General features: G+C 44.4%; 1 protein-coding gene across 1 annotated transcript in view; it reads right to left on the minus strand.

Annotated features, from left to right (window-relative positions):
• necab3 (N-terminal EF-hand calcium binding protein 3) overlaps positions 1-25867 on the minus strand; it is a gene marked incomplete at both ends in the record, with an annotated part of 37850 nt that overhangs the window by 1467 nt on the left and 10516 nt on the right. Inside the window, 10 exon segments of the mRNA XM_080545559.1 lie at positions 1645-1722; positions 2096-2208; positions 3027-3080; positions 3515-3594; positions 4506-4623; positions 4625-4627; positions 7227-7367; positions 11442-11539; positions 13637-13662; positions 18158-18266. Of these exon segments, the coding sequence (XP_080401685.1) occupies positions 1645-1722; positions 2096-2208; positions 3027-3080; positions 3515-3594; positions 4506-4623; positions 4625-4627; positions 7227-7367; positions 11442-11539; positions 13637-13662; positions 18158-18266 (820 nt within the window).

The following is a 25867-nucleotide window of genomic DNA, read 5'->3' on the forward strand; positions in this document are numbered from 1 at the left end:
CATATTAAAATAAACGGTACATACAGTTATATTTGGACAGTGACACAATTTCTATTTCTATAATTTTGGTTCTGTATGCCACCACAATGGATTTTAAATGAAACAATGTAACTTGTAACAGACTTTCAGCTTTAATTCAAGGGGTTGAACAAAAATATTGTATAAAACGTTTAGGAATTGCAACCATTTGTATACACAGTCCCCTATTTTCAGGAGCTAGACAAATTAACATAATCATAAATAACATTTTCTTTTTTAATACTTTGTCAGGAATCCTTTGCAGACAATGACTGCCTGAAGTCTGGAACCCATGGACTTCACCAAATGCTGGGTTTCCTCCTTTGTGATGCTTTGCCAGGCCTTTACTGCAGCTGTCTTCAGTTGTTGTTTGTTCGTGGGTCTTTCTGCCTTTAGTTTTGTCTTCAGCAAGTGAAATGCATGCTCGATCGGGTTGAGATCAGGTGATTGACTCGGCCATTGCAGAATATTCCACTTCTTTGCCTTAAAAAATCCTGGGTTGCCATTGGAAGCCATGCATGTCCATGTCATCACACTGCCTCCACCGTTTTTTACAGCTGATGTAGTAAGCGTCGGATCATGAGCCGTTCCAAGCCTTCTCCATACTTTGTTCTTCTCATCATTCTGGTACAGGTTGATCTTAGTTTCATCTGTCCAAAGAATGCTGTTCCAGAACAGGGCTGGCTTTTTTAGATGTTTTTTTGGCAAAGTCTAACCTGGCCTTTCTATTCTTGAGGCTTGAATGGCTTGCACCTTGTGGTGAACCCTCTGTATTTGTTCGTGTGAAATCTTCCCTTTATGGTACACTTGGATAATGATATGCCTACCTCCTGAAGACTGTTCTTCACTTGGCTAGATGTTGTGAAGGGGTTTTTCTTTACCATGTAAAGGATCCTGCGATCATCCACCACTCTTATCTTCCATGGACATTCAGACCTTTTTGTGGTGTCGAACTCACCAGTGCGTTCTTTTTTTCTCAGAATGTACCAAACAGTTCATTTGGCCACTACTAATGTTCCTGCTATCTCTCTGATGGATTTTCTGGTTGTTTTTGCAGCCTAAGGATGGCCTGTTTCACTTGCATTGAGAGCTCCGTTGACTGCATGTTGTGCGTATACAGCAACATCTTCCAAATGCAAATGCCACACTTGGAATCAACTCAGACCTTTTACCTGATTAATTGATAAAGAAATAATGATGTAATAGCCCACACTGGCCCATGAAACAGCTTTTGAGTGAAGTATCCAATTACTTTTGATCCCTTGAAAAAGAGGGAGCTACAGAGCTGTAATTCCTAAACCCTTCCTTCAATTTGGATGTGAATACCCTTACCCTAAAGCTGAGAGTCTGCACTTTAAGCGCATATTCATTCTATAACTGTAACTTGAAGATGTTTTGCTTAACAGCTAAAATAACAAAAATTCTGTCTGTATCCAAATATGGACCTAACTGTAGACAAATTCAAAACCCTGAGAAATGGCATCTGCGTGTGTGTGACATGAGAGATGGCCATCTGGTCATCATCAGTGGAGAGTATCCATCAGAATAATAAGCAGCCTGCCAACACACACACACGCACACACACACACACACACACACACACACACACACACTGATCCAACCCACCTCATCCAGGAGAGACGGTCCTGCCAGAACTCATACATTATGTAACATGACTTCCCTGGGAGCTGTTGAACTGACACACTGAGACAAAGAGAGAGAGAGACACAGAAAGAGAGAGAGAGAGGGGGGGGGGGGGAGAGAGGGGAGATGAGAGAGAGAGAGAGACAGAGACAGAGAGCCAGAGCCAGAAAGAGAGAGAGAGAGACAGAGAGTGAGAGAGAGCGAGAGAGAGAGTGAGAGAGACAGAGAGAGAGAGAGAGAGAGAGAGTACAGAGAGAACACTTAGATCATTTAGCGCTTGGCAGGCTCGATAACAATCCGTTACATATACATTTGGATAATGTCTGGTGATTGCATCAGCATGGGAACTCGTTTGCATTTCCAATATGTGGCAATTAAAACCTTTTTGGGGGGAAAAAACCTAACGAGCGTCTCCTCTCTCCTCCGGACTCACTGAAGGTTGTCGCCCTGCGTTGCCGTGGCGTCGACGTAGCCCTTCAGAAGCTTCTGGAACTCCTGGAGGTCTCCCTCCCTCACCGCCACCTGCCTCTGCACCAGCAGGATGTTCTGTGGCCACGCCCCCCCAACACCACCACGGGACACAGGAAGTCAAACCACAAGGGGGGGGGGGGGGTGGGGAGGCAAGGAGGGGGGGAGTTTGAGACGCGACAAACACCGCTACAGTACTACAGTTAGTACGTCCACAACCCGGGCCAACGACTACAGTTGTTGCTGGAGCAGGGGTAAAATGGTATCCAACACACGCGTGTTCGGCATGACAACGAGCCCCCCCCTCCGGTCTCTACCTCCGCCAGCCCCCCCCCCCCCCCCACTCCCTCTGCCAGCCCCCCCTGAGCTGCCAACCGACCCAACGCTCTCAGATCTGAACAGGTGTCAGGAGGGAAGGAAGGGCCTGAGGGCTGATCTGGGAGCAGATCAAACGTTCCCCCCAGTACCTGGGCACAGCTGGGGGTCTGTGTGTGTGTGAGTGTGTGTGTGAGTGTGTGTGTTTGTGTGTGAGTGTGTGTGTGTGTGTGTGTGTGCGTGTGTGTCTGTGTGTGTGTGTGTGTGGGCTTGCAAACCTATAGAGCAGATAAGGGAGTTTGTGTGTTTGTCACTGAGGCTGTAGTCTGAATGATGGAATTAGAAGAGCTGGGTATGAAAATGGCGGTAATGATGTTCATGTTCATCTGGGGCTTTGACAATTCATCTGGGCTGACACTTTTTGTTGCAAAGTTTTCCTCTAAGAAGAAAAACAACTAAGTATGAAAAGGGAAGAATGCGCTGTCTGGCTCAAAGAAACAAGACAGCCCGGCATTGGTTTGAACCAGAAGGGTTGCTATGGTGTTGTACAGTGTCCTTTAGACTGACAAGACGTCACTCACAGATTTGTACGTGCTGGCCAGTGTGTCCTCTTTCAGGGGCTCCAACTTTGGACTCTGAAGAGAGAGACAGACAGAGCGAGAGAGAGACCGAGACAGAGAGACAGACAGATTGAGAGTCACAGATATAAGAGGATAAGTAGAGAGCGGAGAGAAAAGGATAGCCACTGAGAGATTGAAACATACCATGAGCTTAGAGTGATAAGGTTCAATCTCCGTTTAGGGTAGTTCAGAGATATTGAGCGTCAAAGTTTTTACATTCCATTATGTTTTGTGAGATGGAACCTTTGTATTTTATGAATTACTAACTCAAAAATGTCAACATTTAAAAAAATAACACCACACAGGCATTAATAAACACCTAATGGATCAGATTATGTAAACAACTCAATTTTGACAAAAACAGAGATAGAACCTTATAATTCTAAGCTCACGATACTGTACAGAATCACAGGCTACAGAAGCCTGAGAGAGGCAGAAAACCACGTCACCTGACACTCCAGCTTGTCCAATAGCTGCTGCAGTCTGTTGATCTGGGAGCACCAGTGGTCATCAGTCTCCATGGTTACTCCTAAATGCAAAACAGCGGAGTTACCGTTTCAACACTACAGTTACCATTTAAACACTAGACAACAATGAGAGATGTGAAGTTGTCCCTCGACACTTTAGGGGTTGAAGTTAGGACTATGGGAGAGGGAAACTGAGATTGGCTCTGATTGGGCAGTTTGTAAGTACACACTATCCACAAGTTAATGGAAAAGCCTTTATCATTGATCCAGGACGTTGTCCAGCAGACAACGTAATGTTTTTTAACGAGCTCCGGCGCAAAAGGGATGGTCAATTCTCCTAGGCCTTTAGCCTGTCCTGTCCAATCTAGAGTCCATTTCAGGTCGTTCGAGAAACATCAATACCCTGCGATTCTTTCTGACTATCAATGCCAGTGAAGGTCGCGCCAATGAAACACAGCACAAAGTAAATCGTTGGCTCCAGTCGATGTCGACAGCCCTGTAAACGGTGTGATACACTTGGATATGGTTTGTCATGGAGAATGTATTGTTCCTTGTCCGCGTACATCGATGCCCGTTAGACGTAGGACAGCGAGGCTGCCTGTGATGCGAGTGTTGACTGTGGCCGGAAGCCAGTAGCGTCTAAGCTGTACCGTACCGTAGAGTGCTACCCAGTGTTGACAATAGTCTACGTCATGTAGGCAGTAGCTTGTATGTAATCCACTGTAGTTGTTGTACTATTAAAACATCCAACCGTTGTAGAACTGTCTATAATATCATGATGAAGTATAATAGTCTTGGTACTAGTTTGAATACCTGGGGGGGTAGGGGTCCTATATGGCCCTCTGTGGCTGAGGCTTAGGTTGTGGGTTCGATTCCTGCTGGGACCATACTGAAATGTATGCACTCGTTGCAATGTAAGTCGCTTTGGATAATACCTGTAGTGAGTATTCCACAGTAGGGGTCGGTATAATACCTGTAGTGAGTATTCCAGAGTAGGGGTCGGTAGGGGACAGACAGAGGTTCTTCTGCAGCCTGCGTCCACACCTCCCTCTGTTCCTCTGGGTTGACAGATGCTCTGGAGCCTTCACCTCTCTCCTGCAAGGGGGGCCGGGGGCAGGGGGGGGGGGCAGGGGGGGCAGGAGGTGGGCCCAGGGGGGCGGGGAGGTGGGATGAATGTCAGAAAGAAGGGCATAACTGTCAGATTTGTGGAAAAGGAGGGATGGCAGTCACCAGGGGGGATGAAGAGAGAGAGAGAGAGAGAGAGAGAGAGAGAGAGAGAGAGAGAGAGAGAGAGAGAGAGAGAGAGAGAGAGAGAATAACATTTGGAGAGGTTGAGAGAGCAGTAGGAGGGGAGAAAACAGTCACGAGGGAAGAGGTGAGACGGAATAAGTGTCAGAGAGATGGAGAGAGCGAGTAGAGGAAGAACTGCGGTGGTAGAAGTGTCAGAGAAAGCAGAAACACCGCCTGGAGGGACAGACAGACAGACAGAGAGAGAGAGAGAGAAAGAGAGAAAGAGAGAGATAGAGATAGAGAGAGAGAGAGAAAGAGAGATAAAGAAAGAGATAGAGACAACAGCCTGAGGGCCATAAATATACTGCAGAGGAGAGGAGGACAAACTCATGGGTACATCGCCATGGGTACTCCATAGGGTCTCTCTCTCTCTCTCCCTCTCCCTCTGTCCAACACCCCCTCTCTCTCTCTCTCTCTCTCTCTTTCTCTCTCTCTTTCCAACAGCCCCTCGTTCTCTCTCTCTCTCTCTCCCTCCCTCATTCCAACACTCTCTCTCTCTCTCTCTTTCTCTCTTTCTGGCTTTGTCCAACACCCTCTCTCTCTGCCAACTGTCCATCTCTCTCCCCATCTCTCCGTCTATCCCTCTGCCCCCTCCCTCCCTCCCTCCATCTCTCTCTCTCCGTCCTTCTGCTGCCCTCCCTCTCTCTCTGTGATCCATCTCCAGAGTTGCTCCATTAAGACCACTCAGCGCGAGGCTGACACCCAGAGGAGAGGAACAAAATAAATCGTTCTTTCTTCTTCTTTCTATCACGACGACTGCCATTGGCCCCTGGCCTGAGCTAGATCACTCTTCCTGCTACGACTGGTGAACTGATGATTCACTCGCTTAGTCGAATGTATCGATTGTACGTCGCTTTGGAATCAGGCGTCTGCTAAATGCCAAAAATGTAAAATGTAAAAATGAGACCACACTATACTAGGGGAGGCTGGCGGAGGTAGAAATCAGAGGACGGGCTCATTGTAAAGGCATGGAACGGAGTGAGGAACGGAACACGTGTTTGATACCATTTCTCGTTCCATTCCATGGATTAAAGTGAGTCCCGTCCTCTGATTTCTACCTCCTCCACCAGCCTCCCCTGCAGTATAGATCCATTTCCCTCCAGAAGACTCCTGGCTACTGTCCTAATAAATGTTAGAGAAATGAACGTGAGAAATGAACAACTCATTCAACTCTCTTTCATCACCTCATTACATGAAAGAGTGGACAGCATTATCAGTGGACACACATAACTACCCCAAAGCTACTGTTTATAGAAATGAGATACTGGTATAGGGTACTACCCATCAGTGGAGGCTGGTGGAGGTAGAAATCGGAAGACATCGGGCTCATTGTAATGCATGGAACGGAATGACGAAGGGCATCAAACACACATGTTTACAATGAGCTTGATTTATTTAAAAACATGTTTTAATGTGCAGTCCCACTCATGTTTTTCTTTTTATTGACAGATACAGTAGAGATTTTAGACAGGAAGGATGGGTGAGAGAGAGAGGAGGGATGACATGCAGGATATGTCCCCGACATGGTCAACGCTTAACCCGCTACGCCACCTAAGCGCCCCTACAACAAGCCTGATTTCTAACGCTCCGATTTCTAACGCTGGGGCGTCTGTATTATCACTCTAATAGAGTTATTTTAGCTAATTAGTTTTGCTTTTATTTACCGTGCGTGACAGTAGTCTCTTAAGGCGCGACTAGCTCTCTGCTTGGACTGTTCTGAACTCCCACTTCTGTTAGATTCGTTATCCTCTCGAGTCTCGTTATCTTGTCATCGTCTTCTATTCCTATTATCGTAAAGCACACCGTGTTGCCTCAGTGTATGGAATGTGCTCTGTAAATGATTCCATTTGATGATGACGATACTGTAGGTGCGTACTGAAGCGGTAGTATAGAGTATACTAGGCAGGGTACTAGTGCTAGTACAGAGTATGGAAGTATGGAAGTAAGCAAAAAAATGACTGCATAACTAGCATTATGACTGCCTATGGCCCCTGGTCGGAGCTTAGATTACCTTTTCTTGTGATGACTGCTGGTTAGATGATTCACTTACTTAGACAAATGTATTTGTTTGTAAGTCGGCTTTGGATAAAAGTGTCTAACAGCGTCTCGTGAGCTAAGGATAAGAGATAAGGTTCTATCTCCGTTTAGGGCAGTTCAGAGATATTGAGTGTCAAAGTTTTTACATTCCATCATGTTTTGTGAGATGGAACCTTTGTATTTTATGAATTACTAACTCAAAAATGTCAACATTTTAAAAATAACACCACACAGGCATTAATAAACACCTAATGGATCAGATTATGTAAAAAAACTAAATTTTGACAAAAATGGAGATAGAACCTTATAATTCTAACGTCACGGTCTGCTAAAATGCTCTAAATGTAATGGAAAGGTAATGTAGTACTGACGGTTTGGGACTGCTCTGCTCCTCCACGGCCTCCATGGCACACTGCAGGGACGTCTGCAGGGACAGCAGCTGGCTGGACGTCTCCCTCAGCATGAACCTGGTGACGAACTGACCCAGCACACTGGAGCCCTGGTACTCCTGAGGAGGGGTGGGGGGGGGGTGGGGGGGGGTATTTATATTTTATATATTTGTATTATTTCATTCATACATAATTTATATGCCAATAAAGCCACTACGAATTGAGAGGGAGAGGGAGAGAGGGGGAGGGAGACACACATACACACACACACACTGACAGAAAGAGAGAGGGGGAGGAGAGGGCGAGAGACACACACACACACACACACACATACACACGTACACACGTACACACACACACAGAGAGACAGAGAGAGAGAGGGGGAGTAACCTTTATAGAACAAAATCTATTCTGCGGTTTTGCAGGGTTCTTTTTGCTGCAGTATCAGCAAATCCATGGAGGGATATGAGACTATGGAATGGTTATAATAGTAATAATAATAATAATACATTACACTTATATAGCACTTTTCTAGACACCCAAAGACGCTTTACAAACTGAAAAGATTGAGTAGTAAAATAAAAAGAAACAAAAAAATAAATAAAAGAAAGTATAGGGGTCTAATTAATTGTTAGATGACTAAATCTAAATCTAAGTGTCTTTGTAGGACAATCTACTCTGTGTACTGCAAGTATATCTAGTTTTTGTGCGGAGAAGCGGCGAAAACAAGCAACGCCAGCGTTGTTATTCCTCACGCTACCCCTCCCCCCCCCCTGTGAGAACGCCACAACACACACTCCATCTCTCTGGATATGCTACTGCTAACTAAGTTGTTATGCTAACCAGAGGAGGCTGGTGGAGGTAGAAATCAGAGGACGGGCTCATTGTAATGTCCTGTCATTCCTCATTCCGTCCTCCGCTGATGGACTAACTAACCTCCCAATTTCCACACAGTTCCATTAAATGTGGAACATTTTCTTTCCCCGAATACAATAGAACGTCTATATTTAGCTGGCGGGTCCTAGTGAGGGTCTAATTGAAGCCTACACCCAGAGGAGCCTGTGTTCCATTGTTATACCAGACTAATTGTAGTGAAGCTCCTTATCCGCTAAGATAAAATGGGATGACAGCACCATGGGAATGGTGGTCTAGGCCTGCGCTGTGACATCACTGGCAGGCTACAGCTGCTCACAGCGCGTTGTGAAACCCCCTCGAGGGTCTCCCTTCTCTTCGACTGCAGGAATGGGCCACTAATGATGACAGAGAGTACAATTATACCATAACACACACACACACACACCTCTCTCCCTGCATCCCAACTCCCACCACACACGCCACGCACGCACACACACACACCTCTCCCTGCATCCCAACTCCCACCACACACGCACACATGCGCACACACACACACACACACACACCTCTCCCTGCATCCCAACTCCCACCACACACGCACACACGCACACACACACACACACACACACACACACACACACACCTCTCTCCTTCTCTCTCTCTATCACCCTCCCTCCCTCCCTCCTTCTCTCTCTCTCTCTCTCCCTCCACAGTAACACACACACCTCTGCCTGCATCCCAACTCCTACCACACACACACACACACACATCTCTCTCTCCATCTCTCTCCCTCCCTCCCTCTTGCTCTCTCTCTGTTTTCGTTCTTCCATTGATCTGCCTCACTGGTTCCAGTTCTATCATTTTCAAGTGGCTGAGGGCTGATCACATTTTTCTATCTCTTTTCTACCTCTGTGATTTTTCTCCCTCTGCCCCTCTGCAATCAGATTAGTACACGTCACTCAAGCCAGGGGTATGAAACATGAGCGCTGAGGTAAATTCAATTTAATAGACTCTCTAAAGCTACATCAATCTGGGATGAAATAATCTTTATTTTATTTCTCATGGGTCTACAGCTTATAAATGCTGTGCCTAACAAGTTAGCTGTTGGTCTCCTGATGTTCCTTCCTGGATTCAAATCACGATTTTCTTTCCCGTTGGCTTCACCTTATGGGACTGTGTAACACTGGGGAGGCTGGTGGAGGCAGGAATCGGAGGACAGGGCTCATTGTAATGAATGAATGGTCTTTATTGTCATTGATATAGTACAGGTACCAAACAACGAAATTTGGGAGGGGGGGCTCCCCTGGTGTTAGGAAAGAAAAAAAACTAAAAAAACAAGAAGGGAAAGGAGCTGGTTTACATAAATAAAGGCTATGTACACTATCCACTATACTATACTGTACAGATAAAACGACTAGGGTTGTCATATTGCACATAGTGTTATTGCACATTCATTTAAAGTGTCGCAGTTTGCAGGCTTGAAATGTACACATTTGTGCCTCAGCACTACACCTGATTTTTCAATCCAGCAGCTGCCATCAATCCGTCCAGACTGTCCAGGGCCCAGAACCTAGGTCTTTGCTGTGTTCAGGGCCTGGATGGCCCTGGGGTAGAAGCTGAGCTTCAGTCTGTTTGTCCTTGCGGCCATGGTCCTGTACCGCCTTTTCGAGGGCAGCCGGGCAAAGTGTTCGTACCCAGGGTGGGTTGGGTCTCTAGAGATCTTGGAGGCCTTCCTGAGACAGCGTGTGTTGTACAGCTCTTCCAGAGAGGGGAGGGGGGCGCCGGTGATCTTCTGGGCTGTTCTCACGACTCTCTGTAGCGCATTTCTCTCCGCGGTTGTGCAGCTGGAGAACCAGTTGCAGATGCCGTAGGTGAGGATGCTCTCCACTGCGCCGCGGTAGAAGGCCACCAGTATCTCCTGCTTGTTGTGTTCCTTCCTGAGGACTCTCAGGAAGTAGAGCCGCTGTTGTGCCTTCTTGATGGTGGCTGCTGTGTTGTTCTTCCAGGACAGGTCATCCTGTATGTGCACCCCCAGGAATCGGAGGGTTGAGACTCTCTCCACGCTCTCTCCGTCGATGAGCAGGGGCTGGACCTCAGATTTTTTCCTCCTGAAGTCCACGATGATTTCCTGGGTCTTTGACTTGTTCAGCAGCAGGTTGTTAACCTTGCACAGCTTGCTCAGCTGCTCTACCAGCCATACCATATCAACAGTATGACACTACAGCAGCCAGCCACATGAAGGAGGACTAGTAGAGTGAAATGGAAGACCAACAACACGAGCAGGCCACTCTGTCATAGAAACCTGGGACTGCCTCTAAGCACTTGGTCATAAAATATCTGTCACATGTCTTTCGTCGAAAATAGCCGACACATCCACCTGGTCATACCTCCTGAGGCAGAACCAGGAATCTACAATCATAGACTTGACTTGAAGACTTGTATTAAAGCAACCCTATCAAAGTTGGCGTAACAACACGTCTCCGCTCTAAAAGAGTGTGTTATGATGGTAATGCATGCGGATGGGACTCCGATTATTCCACCAGTGTTTTATTGTCGCTCGACTCATCAGTTTTACGAGCCGTGCTGGATAGGCTCCATCTGTGCAGACAAACTGTTCCTCTGGAGACTCGTGAACCACCGGGAGAGGGAAACGTGTGTGTGTGTGCGTGTGTGAGTGCGTGCGTGTGCGTGAGTGTGTGTGTGCGTGCGTGCGTGTGTGTGTGCGTGTGTGTGTGTGTGTGCATTTGTTTGTTTTTTTACATGCATCGTTGTGCACTTCAAGGACGTTAAGAAGGAACCATGCATTTTGAAAAACCACAGACACTTAATAATAATAATAATAATAATAACAACAATAATAATAATAATAATAATATAATAATAATAACAACGATAATAATAATAATAATAATAATAATACATTTTAGTGCTTTTCTAGACACTAGTTAATTAGGGGTCTAATACATTTTTAGATGACTAAATCTAAAGTGTCTTTGTAGGACAATCTACTCTGTATACTTGTGTGTTTGAGTCATCCCCACGCAATTACAATGAACCTGTCCTCTGATTTCTACCTCCACCAGTGATCAGTGATCCGCAACGCCCCCACCCTGGACTCCTTCAAACTAGCCCTCAAAACTCTCCAAGGCATTTGGCCCCTAGTCATTGTTTTAGTTTTTGCTTTGTTCGTTTTCTGTTTTGTCTGTCCGTTTTCATCCCCTTGTACAGCGTCCTTGGGTTTTTGAAAGGCGCTATATAAATTTAAGTTATTATTATTATTATTATTATTATTATTATTACCAGCCTCCCCTGGTGATATACTAGAAACTCAGGTTTACCTCCTTAGTTTTGTCCATGGCCTTCAGGATAGCCACGTTCAGGTTCTCCAGAGAAGAGAGGACGTTCAGGTACTCCCCCAGGTGCTGAGAGAAGTACTCTGATATGAGATACACAAACCAACAAACACATTAATGGTAAATGGACTGCACTTACAGTATAGCACCTTATTCCAAAGCTCTTTACAATGGCCTCTCATTCACTCATTCACACACACATTCACACACCGATGGGGGCAAGCTACAATGCAAGGTGCCGGCCCGCTCGTTGGGAGCAATTTGGGTTTCAGTGTCTTTAATACACATAATCAATGTCAGCTTCGTTCTGTAACACGGTGGCTAACGTATCAGGTTTGGGCCGTTCATTCAGAAACCGCAAATGCTAATGTCTCAGACTGAAATCATACCCAGATGAGGGAAGGTGTTTTTTTTTTTTCAAATGTCAATACTGACATTTTGAATGTAACATCTGACAAAGTCATTGACAAAAACAAAAAAAAAACTGGACCCTAGTGTGTTGGAGGACATCCCGCTCGGATTAACTCTCAAAACCCTGAGCCCTGCTTCTCAAAAACTTTTAATCGGATTAATCCCACTCTTCTTTTGCCATCCTGGATCAGATCGAGTTGGCTGACTTCCCCTAGAACACTCAAAATCAGCCAGCTCCATCTGATCCTGGATCCTGGACCACACATTTTTTTTTTAAACTTTCTAAAGAAAGCCTGACCATAATCACGTTGAAAATGCAAAACTGGGTTCCAACTATATACTTTTATCCTGCAACACGGCGGAATAAATAAAGCAACTCCAGCATTCCCTGACTGCAGCGTTAGCTTGGCTCTCCTCCTGGTTATGAACCAGTGATGAATGGATCTCCTTGGGCCCGCAGCCAGGACGAGGCCGTTGGGCTCGGTCGCGGGGACGGCGGCACGGCACTTATTGTGATGAGAGACGCCGTCTCTCTCTGACGTCAGTCTAGCTCTCTGATGCTAGTATGTATCGCCGGTCCATAAATCATGCAGGGAGATTATTCTGGGATGAGAGTGTGTTGTGTTTACACGACTCGTGGCCTATTTTCTCTCCGCGTCTCTAAAACCTGCTGCCACTCACCACCGTCAGGACGTAGCCTACATGGAGAACTGGAATATAGACCAACACCAAGCAGGGTAGTCTACATGGATAACTGGAATATAGACCAATGCCAAGCAGGGTAGCTTACATGGATAACTGGAATACAGAGAACCTTGGAGGATGATGAGGATGATGAAGATGAAGATGGTGATGATGATGATGCTGTTGATGGTGGTGATGATGATGATGTTGATGGTGATGGTGATGATGACGACCACCCTAACATTCCGATAAGGCTGTAAAGGACATGGTATCATTCATTCAGCACAAAAGGATTAACAGATAAAACACAAAGGGCTGGTTTCACAGACAAGGCTTAGGACTAATCCTAGACTAAAAAGCATCTTCAATGGAGATTTTACATTGAAAGTGTGATTTAGTCCAGGACTAGGCTTAAGCCTTGTCTGTGAAACCGGCCCAAAGACAAGATAGACAAGCTTATTGGTCGAGAGGCCAGACCACATTAAGATGGGCGGGCAGCACACCAGGGGAGGCCGGAGGAGGTAGAAATCGGAGGATGGGCTCATTGTAATGCATGGGACGGTACCATGCATTACAATGAGGACCGTTTTCACAGACAAGGCTTAAGCCTAGTACTCAACTACATCACACTTTCAATGTAAAATCTTCATTGAAGATGCTTTTTAATCTAGGCCCTAGATTCTAGGACCAGGCTTAACAATAGAACAGCCGTGAGGGGTCATTTGACCCCTGTGAGTAAAGAAAAATTGTATATCTTTGCAAAATTTCACATTTCTGGACCCTCCTTTCATGACGTTTCCTAGATATGTGCATTCTACCACCCAGTATACTTACATTTTCAAAATCACATCAGGATAAGCTAGTATGAAGCAATTTTGTCGTTTTTCTGTGTAGGAAGCAGGCCAACTAGTGGTCGTTGTGTGTAAATAGCAGCTTGAGCATTGTAAAGAGGGGGTTATTTGACCCCAGAGGCGGCTCTTTTAGTAGGTAGAAAAGGGCACGGCTGTTCTAGTGTTAAGCCTTGTCTGTGCAACTGGCCCTGTCTATCTCCACTGGCCTCCCTTGCGGCACAAACTCTGACTCACCTGATAGCTTGTCAGTGTCCAGGTTACTGTGGCGCAGCGGAGAAGGAAACAGGGGATAGGAGATGGGGAGATAGGGGGGGGGAGAAAGTTAATTTAATCACGGAATAAATTCACAGATCTGTGGCATGTGTGTTCCTGTTCCTTCCTGTTAACCCAGGAGAGGTTCCGTGGCTTGGAGTGTGTGCCGGTGAGAATTTCAAAGTCGATTTGCAGGAGGAGAACCTTCCAACGCTAATGACTGCTGCCCCAAAACCTCGGGAAGACTTTCTGAATTAATCAGCCCAATGTAAGGTATGTTAAGCTAATTACTTCCTTCAATCATGCCTTATCTTATTGCTGTTAGCGGAATCATTGTTCTTCCTCCGACCCACTAAATCTCCTATCACATCCGGAAACTCTGAGTGGAGCCTTCTGCCTGTACAGCTTTCCCTTCAAGACATATGAACACTCACTCTCTCTCACTCTCTCTCACTCTCTCTCTCTCTCTCTCTCTCTCTCTCTCTCTCTCTCTCTCTCTCTCTCTCTCTCTCTCTCTCTCTCTCTCTCTCTCTCTCTCTCTCTCTCTCTCTCTCTCTCTCTCTCTCTCTCTGGGAATACAATTTCCATTTTCATTAAAGCTGGCGTTGTTTAACATCTCTGGATAAACGTTCAGTTCAGACTTATGACATACGCCTTGACAACATAGACCATCCGGGCAGCTAGTAATTTATGCTTGAATAAAAGCTTTCCAGTCCCTTTTTGAGTCTGTGTGTGTGTGTGTGTGTGTGTGTGTGTGTGTGTGTGCATGTGTATGTCCGTGTGCGTGACATACACATGCACACACACACACACACACACACACACACACACACACACACACACACACACACAATGTGTGTGTGTGTGTGTGTGTGTGTGTGTGTGTGTGAAAATCAGGGGGGATGGTGGATTTTATCATATGGGGACAATTCTAGCATCCCCACAGCGTCAGTGACTTCAGTGTCAGTGACTTGGTAAAAATGTCATTGCATGTGTGCGTGCCCCCTCCTCGCCCACAGTATTTTACTCAATATCCGCAAAACGAAATGTTGAAATAGCAGTAATACCACATTCATTGCTAAAATGACATAAGGGATGGACTATTTTCTCTTTAGTTTTCACTAAAAACTAAAGAGAAAATAGTCAAATAATCTGTGCAATGTTGCTACGACTTGTTTATCTGAGTGACGGGCAACAGTATTTTTAATGCCGCTTTGTCCTGCACTTTGGGACTATAAACCTTCGTTCAGAAGGAACAAGCTGAAATTCACAGTGCATTTGGGAGTCGTCGTTTAAAATGGAGGCAGTTATCCACTGTAGCTGTCGGGTGTACAGGGACGCTGGGTTAAGCTGTGACTCAGCCTACTAGACCATTTGACAGTTTGAGTCGGAGAGACTGGTAAGGTTAATGGTGTGTGTACGATAATTACAATGCTCACACTGACTGGATCCATGCTGAGACCTGGGTGCTTTATCAACAGTGACGATACAGAGGCCATCCCTTCTAAATGCTCTGATCCCCTCTGACACTGGCAACCACCACACACTCAAAGATAATAAGCTATTACTTTTGAATGTGTTTACATGTGTCTGAATGTGTTCGAATGTGTCTGAATGTGTTTGAATGTGTTTGACTGTGTTTGACTGTGTCTGAATGTGTTAAAATGTGGTTGAATGTGTCTGAATGTGTTAAAATGTGGTTGAATGTGTCTGAATGTATATGAATGTGGGGGAAATTCCAGCCATGTGGTCATTAACCTCATCTGCAGATTAATGTACTCTGATGAAGTACTTTAGCTCTCTCAGACAACCCTGGAAATGCCTGTGTGTGTGTGTGTGTGTGTGTGTGCGTGTGTGTGTTGTGTGTGCGTGTGTGTGTGTGTGCATGTGTGTGTGTGTGCATGTGTGTGTGTGTGCGTTGTGTGTGCGCGCGAGCTTGTGTGTGTGCGTGTGTGTGTGTGTGTGTGTGTGTGTTGTGTTGTGTTGTGTGTGTGTGTGTGTGTGTGTGCGTGTGTGTGCGTGTGTGTGTGTGTGTGTGTGTGTGTTCCTCCAATCTCTGTTACTATTACTCCACCTGAGGTTCCAGAAGACTTTGTCAAACAAGCTAATCTGGCTAATAAGCCTGGCTAAGACTTCCAATGCCATTACCTGTGAGTGTGTTTGGCCTCACTGAATATATGTGTTTGGTACTCAATGAATATAAATGTCCTCTCTGCCAGAGGCAATGAAGTTTAGCTGCCTTCAGCCATCGCAAGTGTCAACCTCCAACAGACTGTTTTCAAGCTGCTATTGGTCTAGGAGGTGTTTTTGTTGTTGCTATGGGACCCATAAAGATGATGGGCTATGGGACACACATTCTCTACCAGCAAATGCATAATGAGCTAGACAGACACTGATTGCAAGAGGGGGATTGAAGTGTCTAGTTGTGCCTAGTGCCAAGTAGTGAAGTACTACTAGTGAGAGAGAGAGGGGTGGGGGGGTGAGGGAGAGAGAGGGAGTGAGAGTTGAGAGAGAAAGAGAGAGCAAGAGAGGCCAAGAGTTGAGAGAGAGAGAGAGAGAGAGAGAGAGAGAGAGAGAGAGAGAGAGAGAGAACATTACTTGGGTCATTTCCCAGCCCTCAGTAGCAGACATTTCTGAAATCACTCTCTTATGTGCTCTATGCACTGGAACTGACAACATAAGTGGAATCCATTTATTTATCCTCGAGTTTCTGAAGACTGCTGCTGTTTTTTCCCGTCAACTCTTCTGCTGCTCTGGAGAGAAAAGATCTGTACTGTCATTGATGATTTATGTGTTTAGGCCATTTCTGCTTTATTGGGATAGAGACAGTAGAGATTGACAGGAAGGATGGGTGAGAGAGAGCAGGGATGACAGGATATGTCAACGGCCGGAGTCAAACCGGGGACGCTGCAATTACATGGCTGACACCTAAGCGTGCTATGCCACTGATGATTTCTGATATTGAAGTATAAAATCCAAAAGGGTGAGGTATAAATGTGATGCATGTTAGGCATCTTAGGTTAGATGCCATCTGATTTTATTTTAGCTACTGTATTTTTGTGTTTATTTTAATCATGACTGTATCTATATTGTGTTTATTTTACCCCATAACCTGATTTCTTCCATTAGGAAATGTAGCCCTGTTACTTCTGGCAGGGGGACCACCAACGGAAATTAGCCTATGGCTATAATTGGGTACATTTACACTGATGATATGTGCGCATTCCATTTAAGTGTTCATTAATGTACTGTGTCCCCCTTGAACAAATAAATTAAAATTAAATCAATCAAATCAAAGTAAGTAAGTAAGTAAGTAAAACTTTATTTATATAGCGCCCTTCTCAGCACGGATGCACAGGGTGCTTTACCTCAAAATAAGAAAAGTGCCTTCAAAACATACAAGGATTAAAAACCAAAACACAAACGGGGGAAACACCCCACAGGGGACAAGGTAAACAGAGCATAAACAGGAACAATAAAATGGCTATGGGTGACTGCCGGGCCTACCTAAAAAGATGAGTCGATGCAAAGTTAATGTTCAAAGGAAAGTTGGATTAAGACAATTCATTCAGAGCTTTGGGCTCACACGGCTAGCTGGTCACTCAACAGTGATCGACAAGCAATGAAGCAAGGAACAAAGAGATGAATGGTATCTTATAGTCTGTGGTCAACAAGTTGGCCATAACACATCTTCTACACAAGAGTCTGGGCCTGGCACCAGGAAGTCTAGAGTCCTTGCGGACCAAGCCAGTTAAGAAAAAACAAGATTATAAACAATGCATTACGAAAAATGTTCACTCCATCAATTCCTAAGAAAGAATTTTATCCTAACAAGTACACTATAACGCAGAACTCTTATCTTTTCTAAAATAAACGAACAACTCTTTCTCAGGTTATTGTAAAAGAAACCATTATGTTTTCAGTTAACTTAGCTGGTAAAATGAGGGTTGAATCAAAAGTAAAATAAAAGGAAATTGACTGCATGAATATTTGGTCCTCGTGCTGATAAACATAACAGTGCTGAACTGCTCCGCCCCTGATGAGTAGCATCAGGGGAGGCTAGTGGAGGTAGAAATCGGAGGACGAGGATGGAATGAGAAATGGAATCATTCCTTATTCCATTCATTACAACGAACCTGTCCTCCGGTTTCTACCTCCACCAGCTAGGCTATGACCAGGGGCGCTGGCAGTTACAATGCTAGAAGAACAAAGCGTTAGAATTATAAGGGTTTTTTTGTCAAAATTTAGTTTTTTGCATAATCTGATCCATTAGGTGTTTATTAATGCCTGTGTGGTGTTATTTTTTAAAATGTTTACATTTTTGAGTTAGTAATTCATAAAATACAAAGGTTCCATCTCACGAAACATAAGGGAATGGAAAACGTTGACGCTCAATATCTCTGAACTACCCTAAACGGAGAAGAGACCTTATCATTCTAAGCTCACAAAAGTTTTAGTTTTATTTGTATTCATTTATATGTAACCTGAAGAGGAGGAACCTACTTATTCTGCCGTCCATCTATGGAGAAGAACAGCTCCTGTAACTCCTCGGTGGTGAGGATCCCGTCAGCGAAGTACGTGTTGAACTCGTCGAACGACAGCTTCCCGTCATCTGAAACATAACACAGTACAGGGGCCAAAGCTTGTTACACAGTTATAACACATTAATAACACATTAGCAACACACTGCTACACATTATTACAATATAATGACAATGTTGTACATAATGGTCTTGTGACTCTTGTCATAGGACATACAACTGTCCTTGTGTAACTGGTACTGGCCTGCCATGGAATAGGGGGACAAAATTGCTGTCAAAAATGATGTCATTTCTAAACGGCGAAACCAATATGGATACAAATACCCTCAATTAAAGGCAAAGAATATATACTTTAACCTCATGGTAATTGTTTGATTTAAAATCCCAGATTTGGAGTATAGAGCCAAAAGATGCTTCACTGTCCCAGTAATGACAGAGGGCCCTGGAGCAGGGGCGTGTCCAGGGGGGGGCCAGGGGTGGCCCGTGCCACCCCTGAAATCTGATTGGCCACCCTAGGTGCCACCCTGATTGATTGGCTATCTGCCTAGTCACTCAGAGCAGAGGCCACTTCGCACCACGAGACAAACTTTTCGAACAGAACACCTTTTTGATCAGCGGTGAGGTGTGCTGGTCTTGGCGCTCCTGAAGAAATGTGAGTACCATTAATGGTTAGACTTTTGCATAGCTACATATAGGCTACGGTGTTGTGCTAGTGGTTAAAACGTTTTAGCTGTAACATTATATTTTGTAGTAGGCTACTCTGGTCTCTCATCATCTGATCTCAGCTTGCTAGTAAACCTGTCGTCGAAATGCTAGCTAATGCTAACGTTAGGCTATAGGCTAGGTAACGTCAGCTATTTTGAATGCTTGAGTATGTTTTGTTTGTGTATTGTGCAAGTTATAAAGTGACATGTGTTATGTGATGGTTAATGTTACAGTATGAAAAGAAATCAGAGCATTCAGGGTTTCTTCCAAAGAAAAACCCCCAAAAGGACAGAGCAGCAGGACAGAGAAGCCAGAGCTAATGTTAGTCAGTCAGAGGATGAGAGCCAGCTGGAGGATGTAGACCCAGTTAGCCCACAGCAAGAGCCTCCAGCTTCTGCTGTACACATGGGTATGTATGTAACATTCTGATAGCTCCAGATGTATTTTTAGTAAGCACTTATTTGATAACCGTGATAATGTAACATTGTGATTAATTGCTATACATTTAAACTAAAGCCGAATCTTGTCGATTAAGCCTGTAGGGGTATTCATATTGTATTCATTCGAGTTTGGTAGCTAACATCGGCCTACTTACAAAAAAGGCTGATTTTGTCATTATGATGACCATTTCTGTGATTTTGTAGAGTCAAACAAGGATACTGATGATGAAGGCTGCACATCAGCTTCACCTGCACATCAGGGTATGTTGTACAGTATACAATACATACAATATAAGCCATCTACTTCTCTGCTTTCAGGTTGTTATGAATACAACTATTACTACTATTACTATTACTACTACTATTAAATTGATATAACTATTACAATTCCTGCATTGCTTTAGGTGTGTCTAGTCAGCCACTCTCAGTCTCAGACTATGATACTGACAACGAGGACCAGCCATCAGTACCTGCAGGCCCTGCATGTTCCTGTGGGGACAGTGATGTGGCAGGCCTTGCTGCCCCACGTGGACCTCCTGGTAAGCCTTAATATGTAATTGTTCATATTAAATATACTGTAGCCCGCTTAATATATTGTACTACTTCAATTCTTTAATCTATGTATTAATGCACCAATGATTACTTCTGTCTCAGAGACTTGAAGGCAGGATCTGATTCTCAGGCTTTTGTCACTTTCAGATATTTCACAGTCAAGAGCAAAAGGTCCCACTCAACCTCGGCTAAAGATTTTTCCCAAGACTGTCCAAGGTGAGAAGAGGTGGTCGTTCAATCCGCCGTGGTATCAGCTGCATTCATGGCTTGAATACTCACCAAGCCGAGATTCAGCCTACTGTTATCCTTGCAGACACTTTTCCCTGCCTAGTGCACCACAGTCTGTTTTCACGTCAGAATCAGGTTTTTCTAATTGGAAGAAAGCAATGTTCAAAGATGGTGGCTTCAAGCAGCATGAGAAATCTGAGTGTCACACTAATGCCATGTTTGCTTTGAATGAGTACAAGAGGGCAGCACTTACAGATGCTTCCATAGTAGACCTGATTAACAAAGAATACAGAAAAAAAGTGCAAGAGAATCGCAGCTACATAAAAACAGTTGCAGATGTATTGCGTTTGACTGCAACTCAGAATATAGCCCAAAGAGGTCACAGTGACTCTGAAGAGCACAAAGGGAATTTCTTAGAAATTCTTGAAATGATTGCTAAACACAATCCTTTGGTAGCCAACAAAATGAAGGCACAAGGTAATGCAAAATACACCAGCAATACCATCCAGAATGAAATTCTGCAGTGCCTAGCTGGTATGGTGCGTGATTCTATTGTGGCAGAAGTGAAGAAGAGTGAGTTTTTTTCTGTGATTGCTGATGAAACCAAAGATCTGCAAAAGAAGGAGCAGCTCTCATTGGTTGTTCGATATTATTACAACGGGGCTGTCCATGAAAGTTTTCTGGATTTCAAACATGCCCAACATCTAGATGCTAAGGGGCTTAGTGACATGATCATCCAGTGTTTAGAAAACTATGGCCTCGACTACAAGTCTAATCTGGTTGGGCAAGGCTATGATGGGGCCTCAGTGATGAGTGGCAAACACTCGGGTGTGGCAGCCAGAATTAAGGCAGAGGCCAAGCATGCGTTTTATGTACACTGTAATGCGCACTGTCTGAACCTGGTCTTAGTTGACACTGTAAAGTCAGTCCCAGAGGCTGATTGCTTCTTTTCGCGTCTTGAGAAGATCTATGTGTACATGTCTGGATCTTATGTGCACCAGAAATGGCTTGGTGTTCAAAAAGAGATGTATGGTGGCCAGGCCAGGGAGTTGGTAAAACTAAGTGACACAAGATGGGCATGTAGAGCATTGGCTTGCAGGAACTTGATGGATAGGTTACCAGCCGTGTTGCGTGTTCTTCAAGATATATGCACAGAAAATCATAGAGACAGATCCATTGATGCTCGAAGTTTGCTTGCACAGATTGACCTGACCTTCATTGGCCTCCTTGCAACCTTCAGAAAACTGTTTGGAAACACAAAGCTCCTTTCTGACTTACTCCAGTCACCTTCTGTTGACTTGAGTAAATTGTACAGGAAACTTGAAACTTTACAGTTAAGAGAAGCAATTAGAAAAAATTGTAAGAAAAAGAAAGGAGAGGCAGCTAGTTTTTTATGTTAATGTAACATATGTTTAAGAATTATTGTTTTTCCTTGTACCTGTACAGTGTACAGTGTTTTTTGTTTTGTTTTGTGTTACAATTGGAGTGCCTGCATGTTATAGTGTACAACATATGCTGGTTTGTTTAAAGAATAAAAAACATCTGAGTTTAATATTACATTTGTATGGAGCCACTCTGTTGTGTTGTGATTGGTAGCACTGGGACTTTTAAACAGGGATTGTTATTTTAGGGTGTGTTCTCACTAGAACATTTGCTTCACTTGGAATCAGAGTTTAGGATGAAATTCGCTTCGCTCTGCGTTGTTTGGAGCTGTGAGAACGCACATTCGAAGTCACTCCCGGAGCAAACAACCAACACATGCTCCGGCGCTTGAAAAGGGTGGTTTCGCTCCGGTTAGAAACGACGCATCGAGGCTGTCCATAGGAAAACAACAGTGCATGCGTGTTGATCTGGATAAGAGCGGGACGAACGGGCAGTTTTCTATTTTCCTGACCAATCAACTACCACATCTGTTGCTTCAATTGCCTATGTTACTTTGTTTACATAAAGGGCTGTGAGAACGCAAATCAGAAATAATTTATGCAACAATGTTGCAAACTTATCCACTTGCTCTGGGTCATGATTCAGATTTTCATGTAAGAACATGACCTTAGTAGCCCAATTAAAGTATACAATGGGGAGTGGAGACAGAAATGGTAATAAAAAGCACAAAATGGTGTGTACAAATTCACCAGAATGCAGGGAATTAAGTGTTAAATTCTCAAAATTGTGCCACCCATGCATAACAAGGTGCCCCACCTGGGCCACCCCAGTGAAAAAGGTCTGGACACGCCACTGCCCTGGAGCTGTCGTTTCCCTAGCTCTGGTGAATGAAGTTGTCATGGTGATGAAGACTACATGCATTACATAACATTTTTGACATTTTAGCAGGCGCTTTTATCTAAAGCGACTTACACGTTTGACAAGTACATTTGTCAAAAGTAAGTGAATCATCTGATATATCAGTCATCGTACGCATACATCTATGCTAGGACCATTGGCAGTCCCTATGCTAGAAAAAACATGTATTTTTAAATGTGTATTATTAACAGTAGGTGGACTGTACAGAAGTGTAGTGGGTGGTGGGTAAAGAGGTCTTTAGGAGCAGTATAACACTTTCTTAATCGTGCACACTGAGAACGCCTACTGTAGAGGTTATAGTATTGAATGTTGAGAGTCAGACGCAAACTAGGCTAAAGTAAAAACAACAACGTCCACATGACAACAGCTCTCTCAGCTTCGGTATTACTGAAGGCTTTCTTCTAACACTCAGGACTCAGGAGGCACGAGGACAGCTTTGTTTTTGTTAGTTGTGTGATTTGTGACGAGCTTTCGCAGTCATCCCTCAGTCTCCTTACAAAAATGAGAAAACTGACACGATGATTTGTTGAGGTGCTGACTGGCATGTGAAATTGAAAAAAGAGCCGAACTCTCTGGCTCCGATGCTAATGACTGATTTAACCAAATCACTCTCCTGCCAGAGAGACTAGACAAGAGACCAGCTTGGTCAACCTGACAGTCGGGAGCTGAGATTGTCGATCAGCTCACCACCATTCGTTTGTTTAGTAGACATCCAGTGTGGATGATGTGATTCGAGTCTGTGTTTAGTAGGGGTGCAACGGTTCGCCTTCCATGGTTCAATACAGTAGTGAAACATGGCGGTTTTCGGTTTATCCTGTGTTTCAATCAAAGTCGGAGGTGGAGTTGGTCTGGAACCAACCCTTTCCCCTTACAAGCTGGGTTTGTAACACTGACTGACAGACAGACGGATGGACGGACAGACTGACTGACAGTCTGGGCCGCACTGACGGACACACAGACCAGCTCTCATCTCCTCATCTCCTCTCCTAATCACTCCATTCCCCCTCCACCTCCTCCCCTCACCACCACTCCTTTCCTCTCCCCTTCCCTCCTCTCCTCCCCCCCTCTCCCCTGCCCTCCCTTCCCTTCCTCCCCAGCAGCAGCCAGCCCTGACATTCTGGCAGATTGACCAGATTGATTATTTAGTGACTCGACTACAATTTTGGATTAATTACTTTTTGCCTTCTCCTCTCCTCCCCTCCCTCTTCCCCCCTCTCTCTGGATAGAGTACGGCGAACACAGAGGTCAAACACTCTCCAAACAACTAATAAAACAACCCTTCAGACCCCCACTTCTAGCAGGCCGCCCCGATAGCCAGGTTGACAGGCAGGTGGAACAATCCAGAACAAGGTAACAATGAGGAACAACTCAATATGAGGTCAACTCAATATGAATACAGTTCCAGAATACTGAATACAGTTCCAGTTTATTCAGCTCAATTCAAGGGCAAATGTAAACGCCATCTGTTCAGCTGGGCTTCCTAGCTTGTTCAGCACGTCCGAGCTGAATGTGTAATATGTGACAGCAGCTGGTGAAACCGGCGAAGCTGGTGAAGTCGGCGACCAATCAATCATGTTCTGACTTTTATTCAGAAACATTTTAATAAATGTCAACATTGTTAAAAATCAACGACACACTCGCTAGTCAAGCCAAAATATTGCAATGCAATGGATTCAGTGAGTAATCCCCACTACTCTACACTAACTAGCTAGTAGTGGGGATTACTCACCTAGGGAGTGTGTCATTGATTTTCAACAACGTTGAAATGTATTTACATTTTTCAGAATAAATGTCTGAACATTATGGTCGGTTGCCGACTTGTTCCCAGTTTCACCAGCTGATGTCATATATGCTGAACGGGGGCTGGGGCAGAGCACGGCTCTTAACACCTTCTCTCGATGCTAACAGCTAACAAGCTGGCTAACGGCTAACAGGCTGGCTAACTTACGCGCCAGACAACAACTAGACTACCATTAGGGATGCCAACTGTCATGCAAACCCCCCCGCCCCGTGCAGTGGCTCACCATCTTTTGTCCCATATTTGGTAGTGAGAAAGTTGGCAACCCTAAACTACAACTGACTGTGCCAAACTAATTGAAAGAAAGTGATCTCTATTTCGGTATTTCTCCCATCCCTTGACATACAGTGTGCGATCTATAATCTGATGCAGACAGTAGCTTTGTGTGGATCAATAACAGGACAACAGCCAAATGAGCCAAAGAGAAAAATGTGTTTACATAAGATCTGATAACGCATGTTGTCATTTTAGAGGTCTGAGGAAATTGAGCTGGAGTGGGTGTACTTTGATGCTTGATGTAAATCATGTCCGCGATCTGATGTCTGTCGTCTACAGGCTGGGTGTGTGTGCGTGTGTGTGTATGTGTGTGTGTGTGTGTGTGTGTGTGTGTGTGTGTGTGTGTGTGTGTGTGAGAGTGGGGGTGCACTTGCGCGTGCGTGTGCGTGCAGAAGCCTCAATCTCAGTTTTGGTGTCGATCCACCATGTCTGATGTTGCTCTCTTGGACAGTCTAATGATGACCGCAGGGACCGCCTCACTCCTCCGGTGACAGTTCTGGGTTAAGATGTATTCTTCACAAAAACAGGACACCCCTAGAACAGACTTGATTCTGTTTGTTTCTTCATATCGGACGACCTGCTGAGAGAAGATAGATAGACCTGAACCTGGCTTATTTCATCAAATAATTGTATCTATAGACCAGTTAGCCTGCTAACCTGAGGCCCTGCTGTTTCAGCCAATAGGACGACCTCCTTTTACTGCAGATATCCTGTTGGCCCCCAAGCCCTGCTTGTTTCAACCAATAGGACGTCCTATTACAGCTTTTTCCTTCTGGACCAAGATTTCTAGTCCCAAAGTGCAGAACAAAGTGGCATAAAAATAGCTATGTTCCAGCAGCCATCACTCAGATAAACAAGTTGTAGGAACATTGCAAAGATTATTTTAATATTTGATCATGTGTTTTTAGAGAGGATTGGAACATCGAGTACATTTATTTATGTCTGTCGACTGTCTGTGTTGTTTCAAAAATGTGTGTCAACATGGATGACTAGTTTACTGCAAAACAAATCTACCTATGGGTACAAACAACCCGTACCTTAACTGTACATAGCTCATAACTGTATATACCTCTAAACTACCGTACATGCCTTACTGTACCTATCACTATCATTGTCATGTTTTTTAGATCATGTTCTTATATCACTATTTGCACTTCTGGTTAGATGCTAAACTGCATTTCGTTGTTTGGTACTTGTACTCTGCAATGACAATAAAGTTGAATCTAATCTAATCTAATCTAATCTAATCTAATCTAATCTAATCTAATCTAATTAATATAAAATAAAGTAACCTGAACCTGAAACTGATAGGACGACCTCCTATCAGAGCAACTAGTCTGTTGCGGCTGTGGCGCAGGAGGTAGAGTCGCAA

The sequence above is a fragment of the Nansenia antarctica genome, assembly GCF_963989245.1.
Source record: "Nansenia antarctica genome assembly, chromosome: 15".
Taxonomy (NCBI): Eukaryota; Metazoa; Chordata; class Actinopteri; order Argentiniformes; family Microstomatidae; genus Nansenia; species Nansenia antarctica.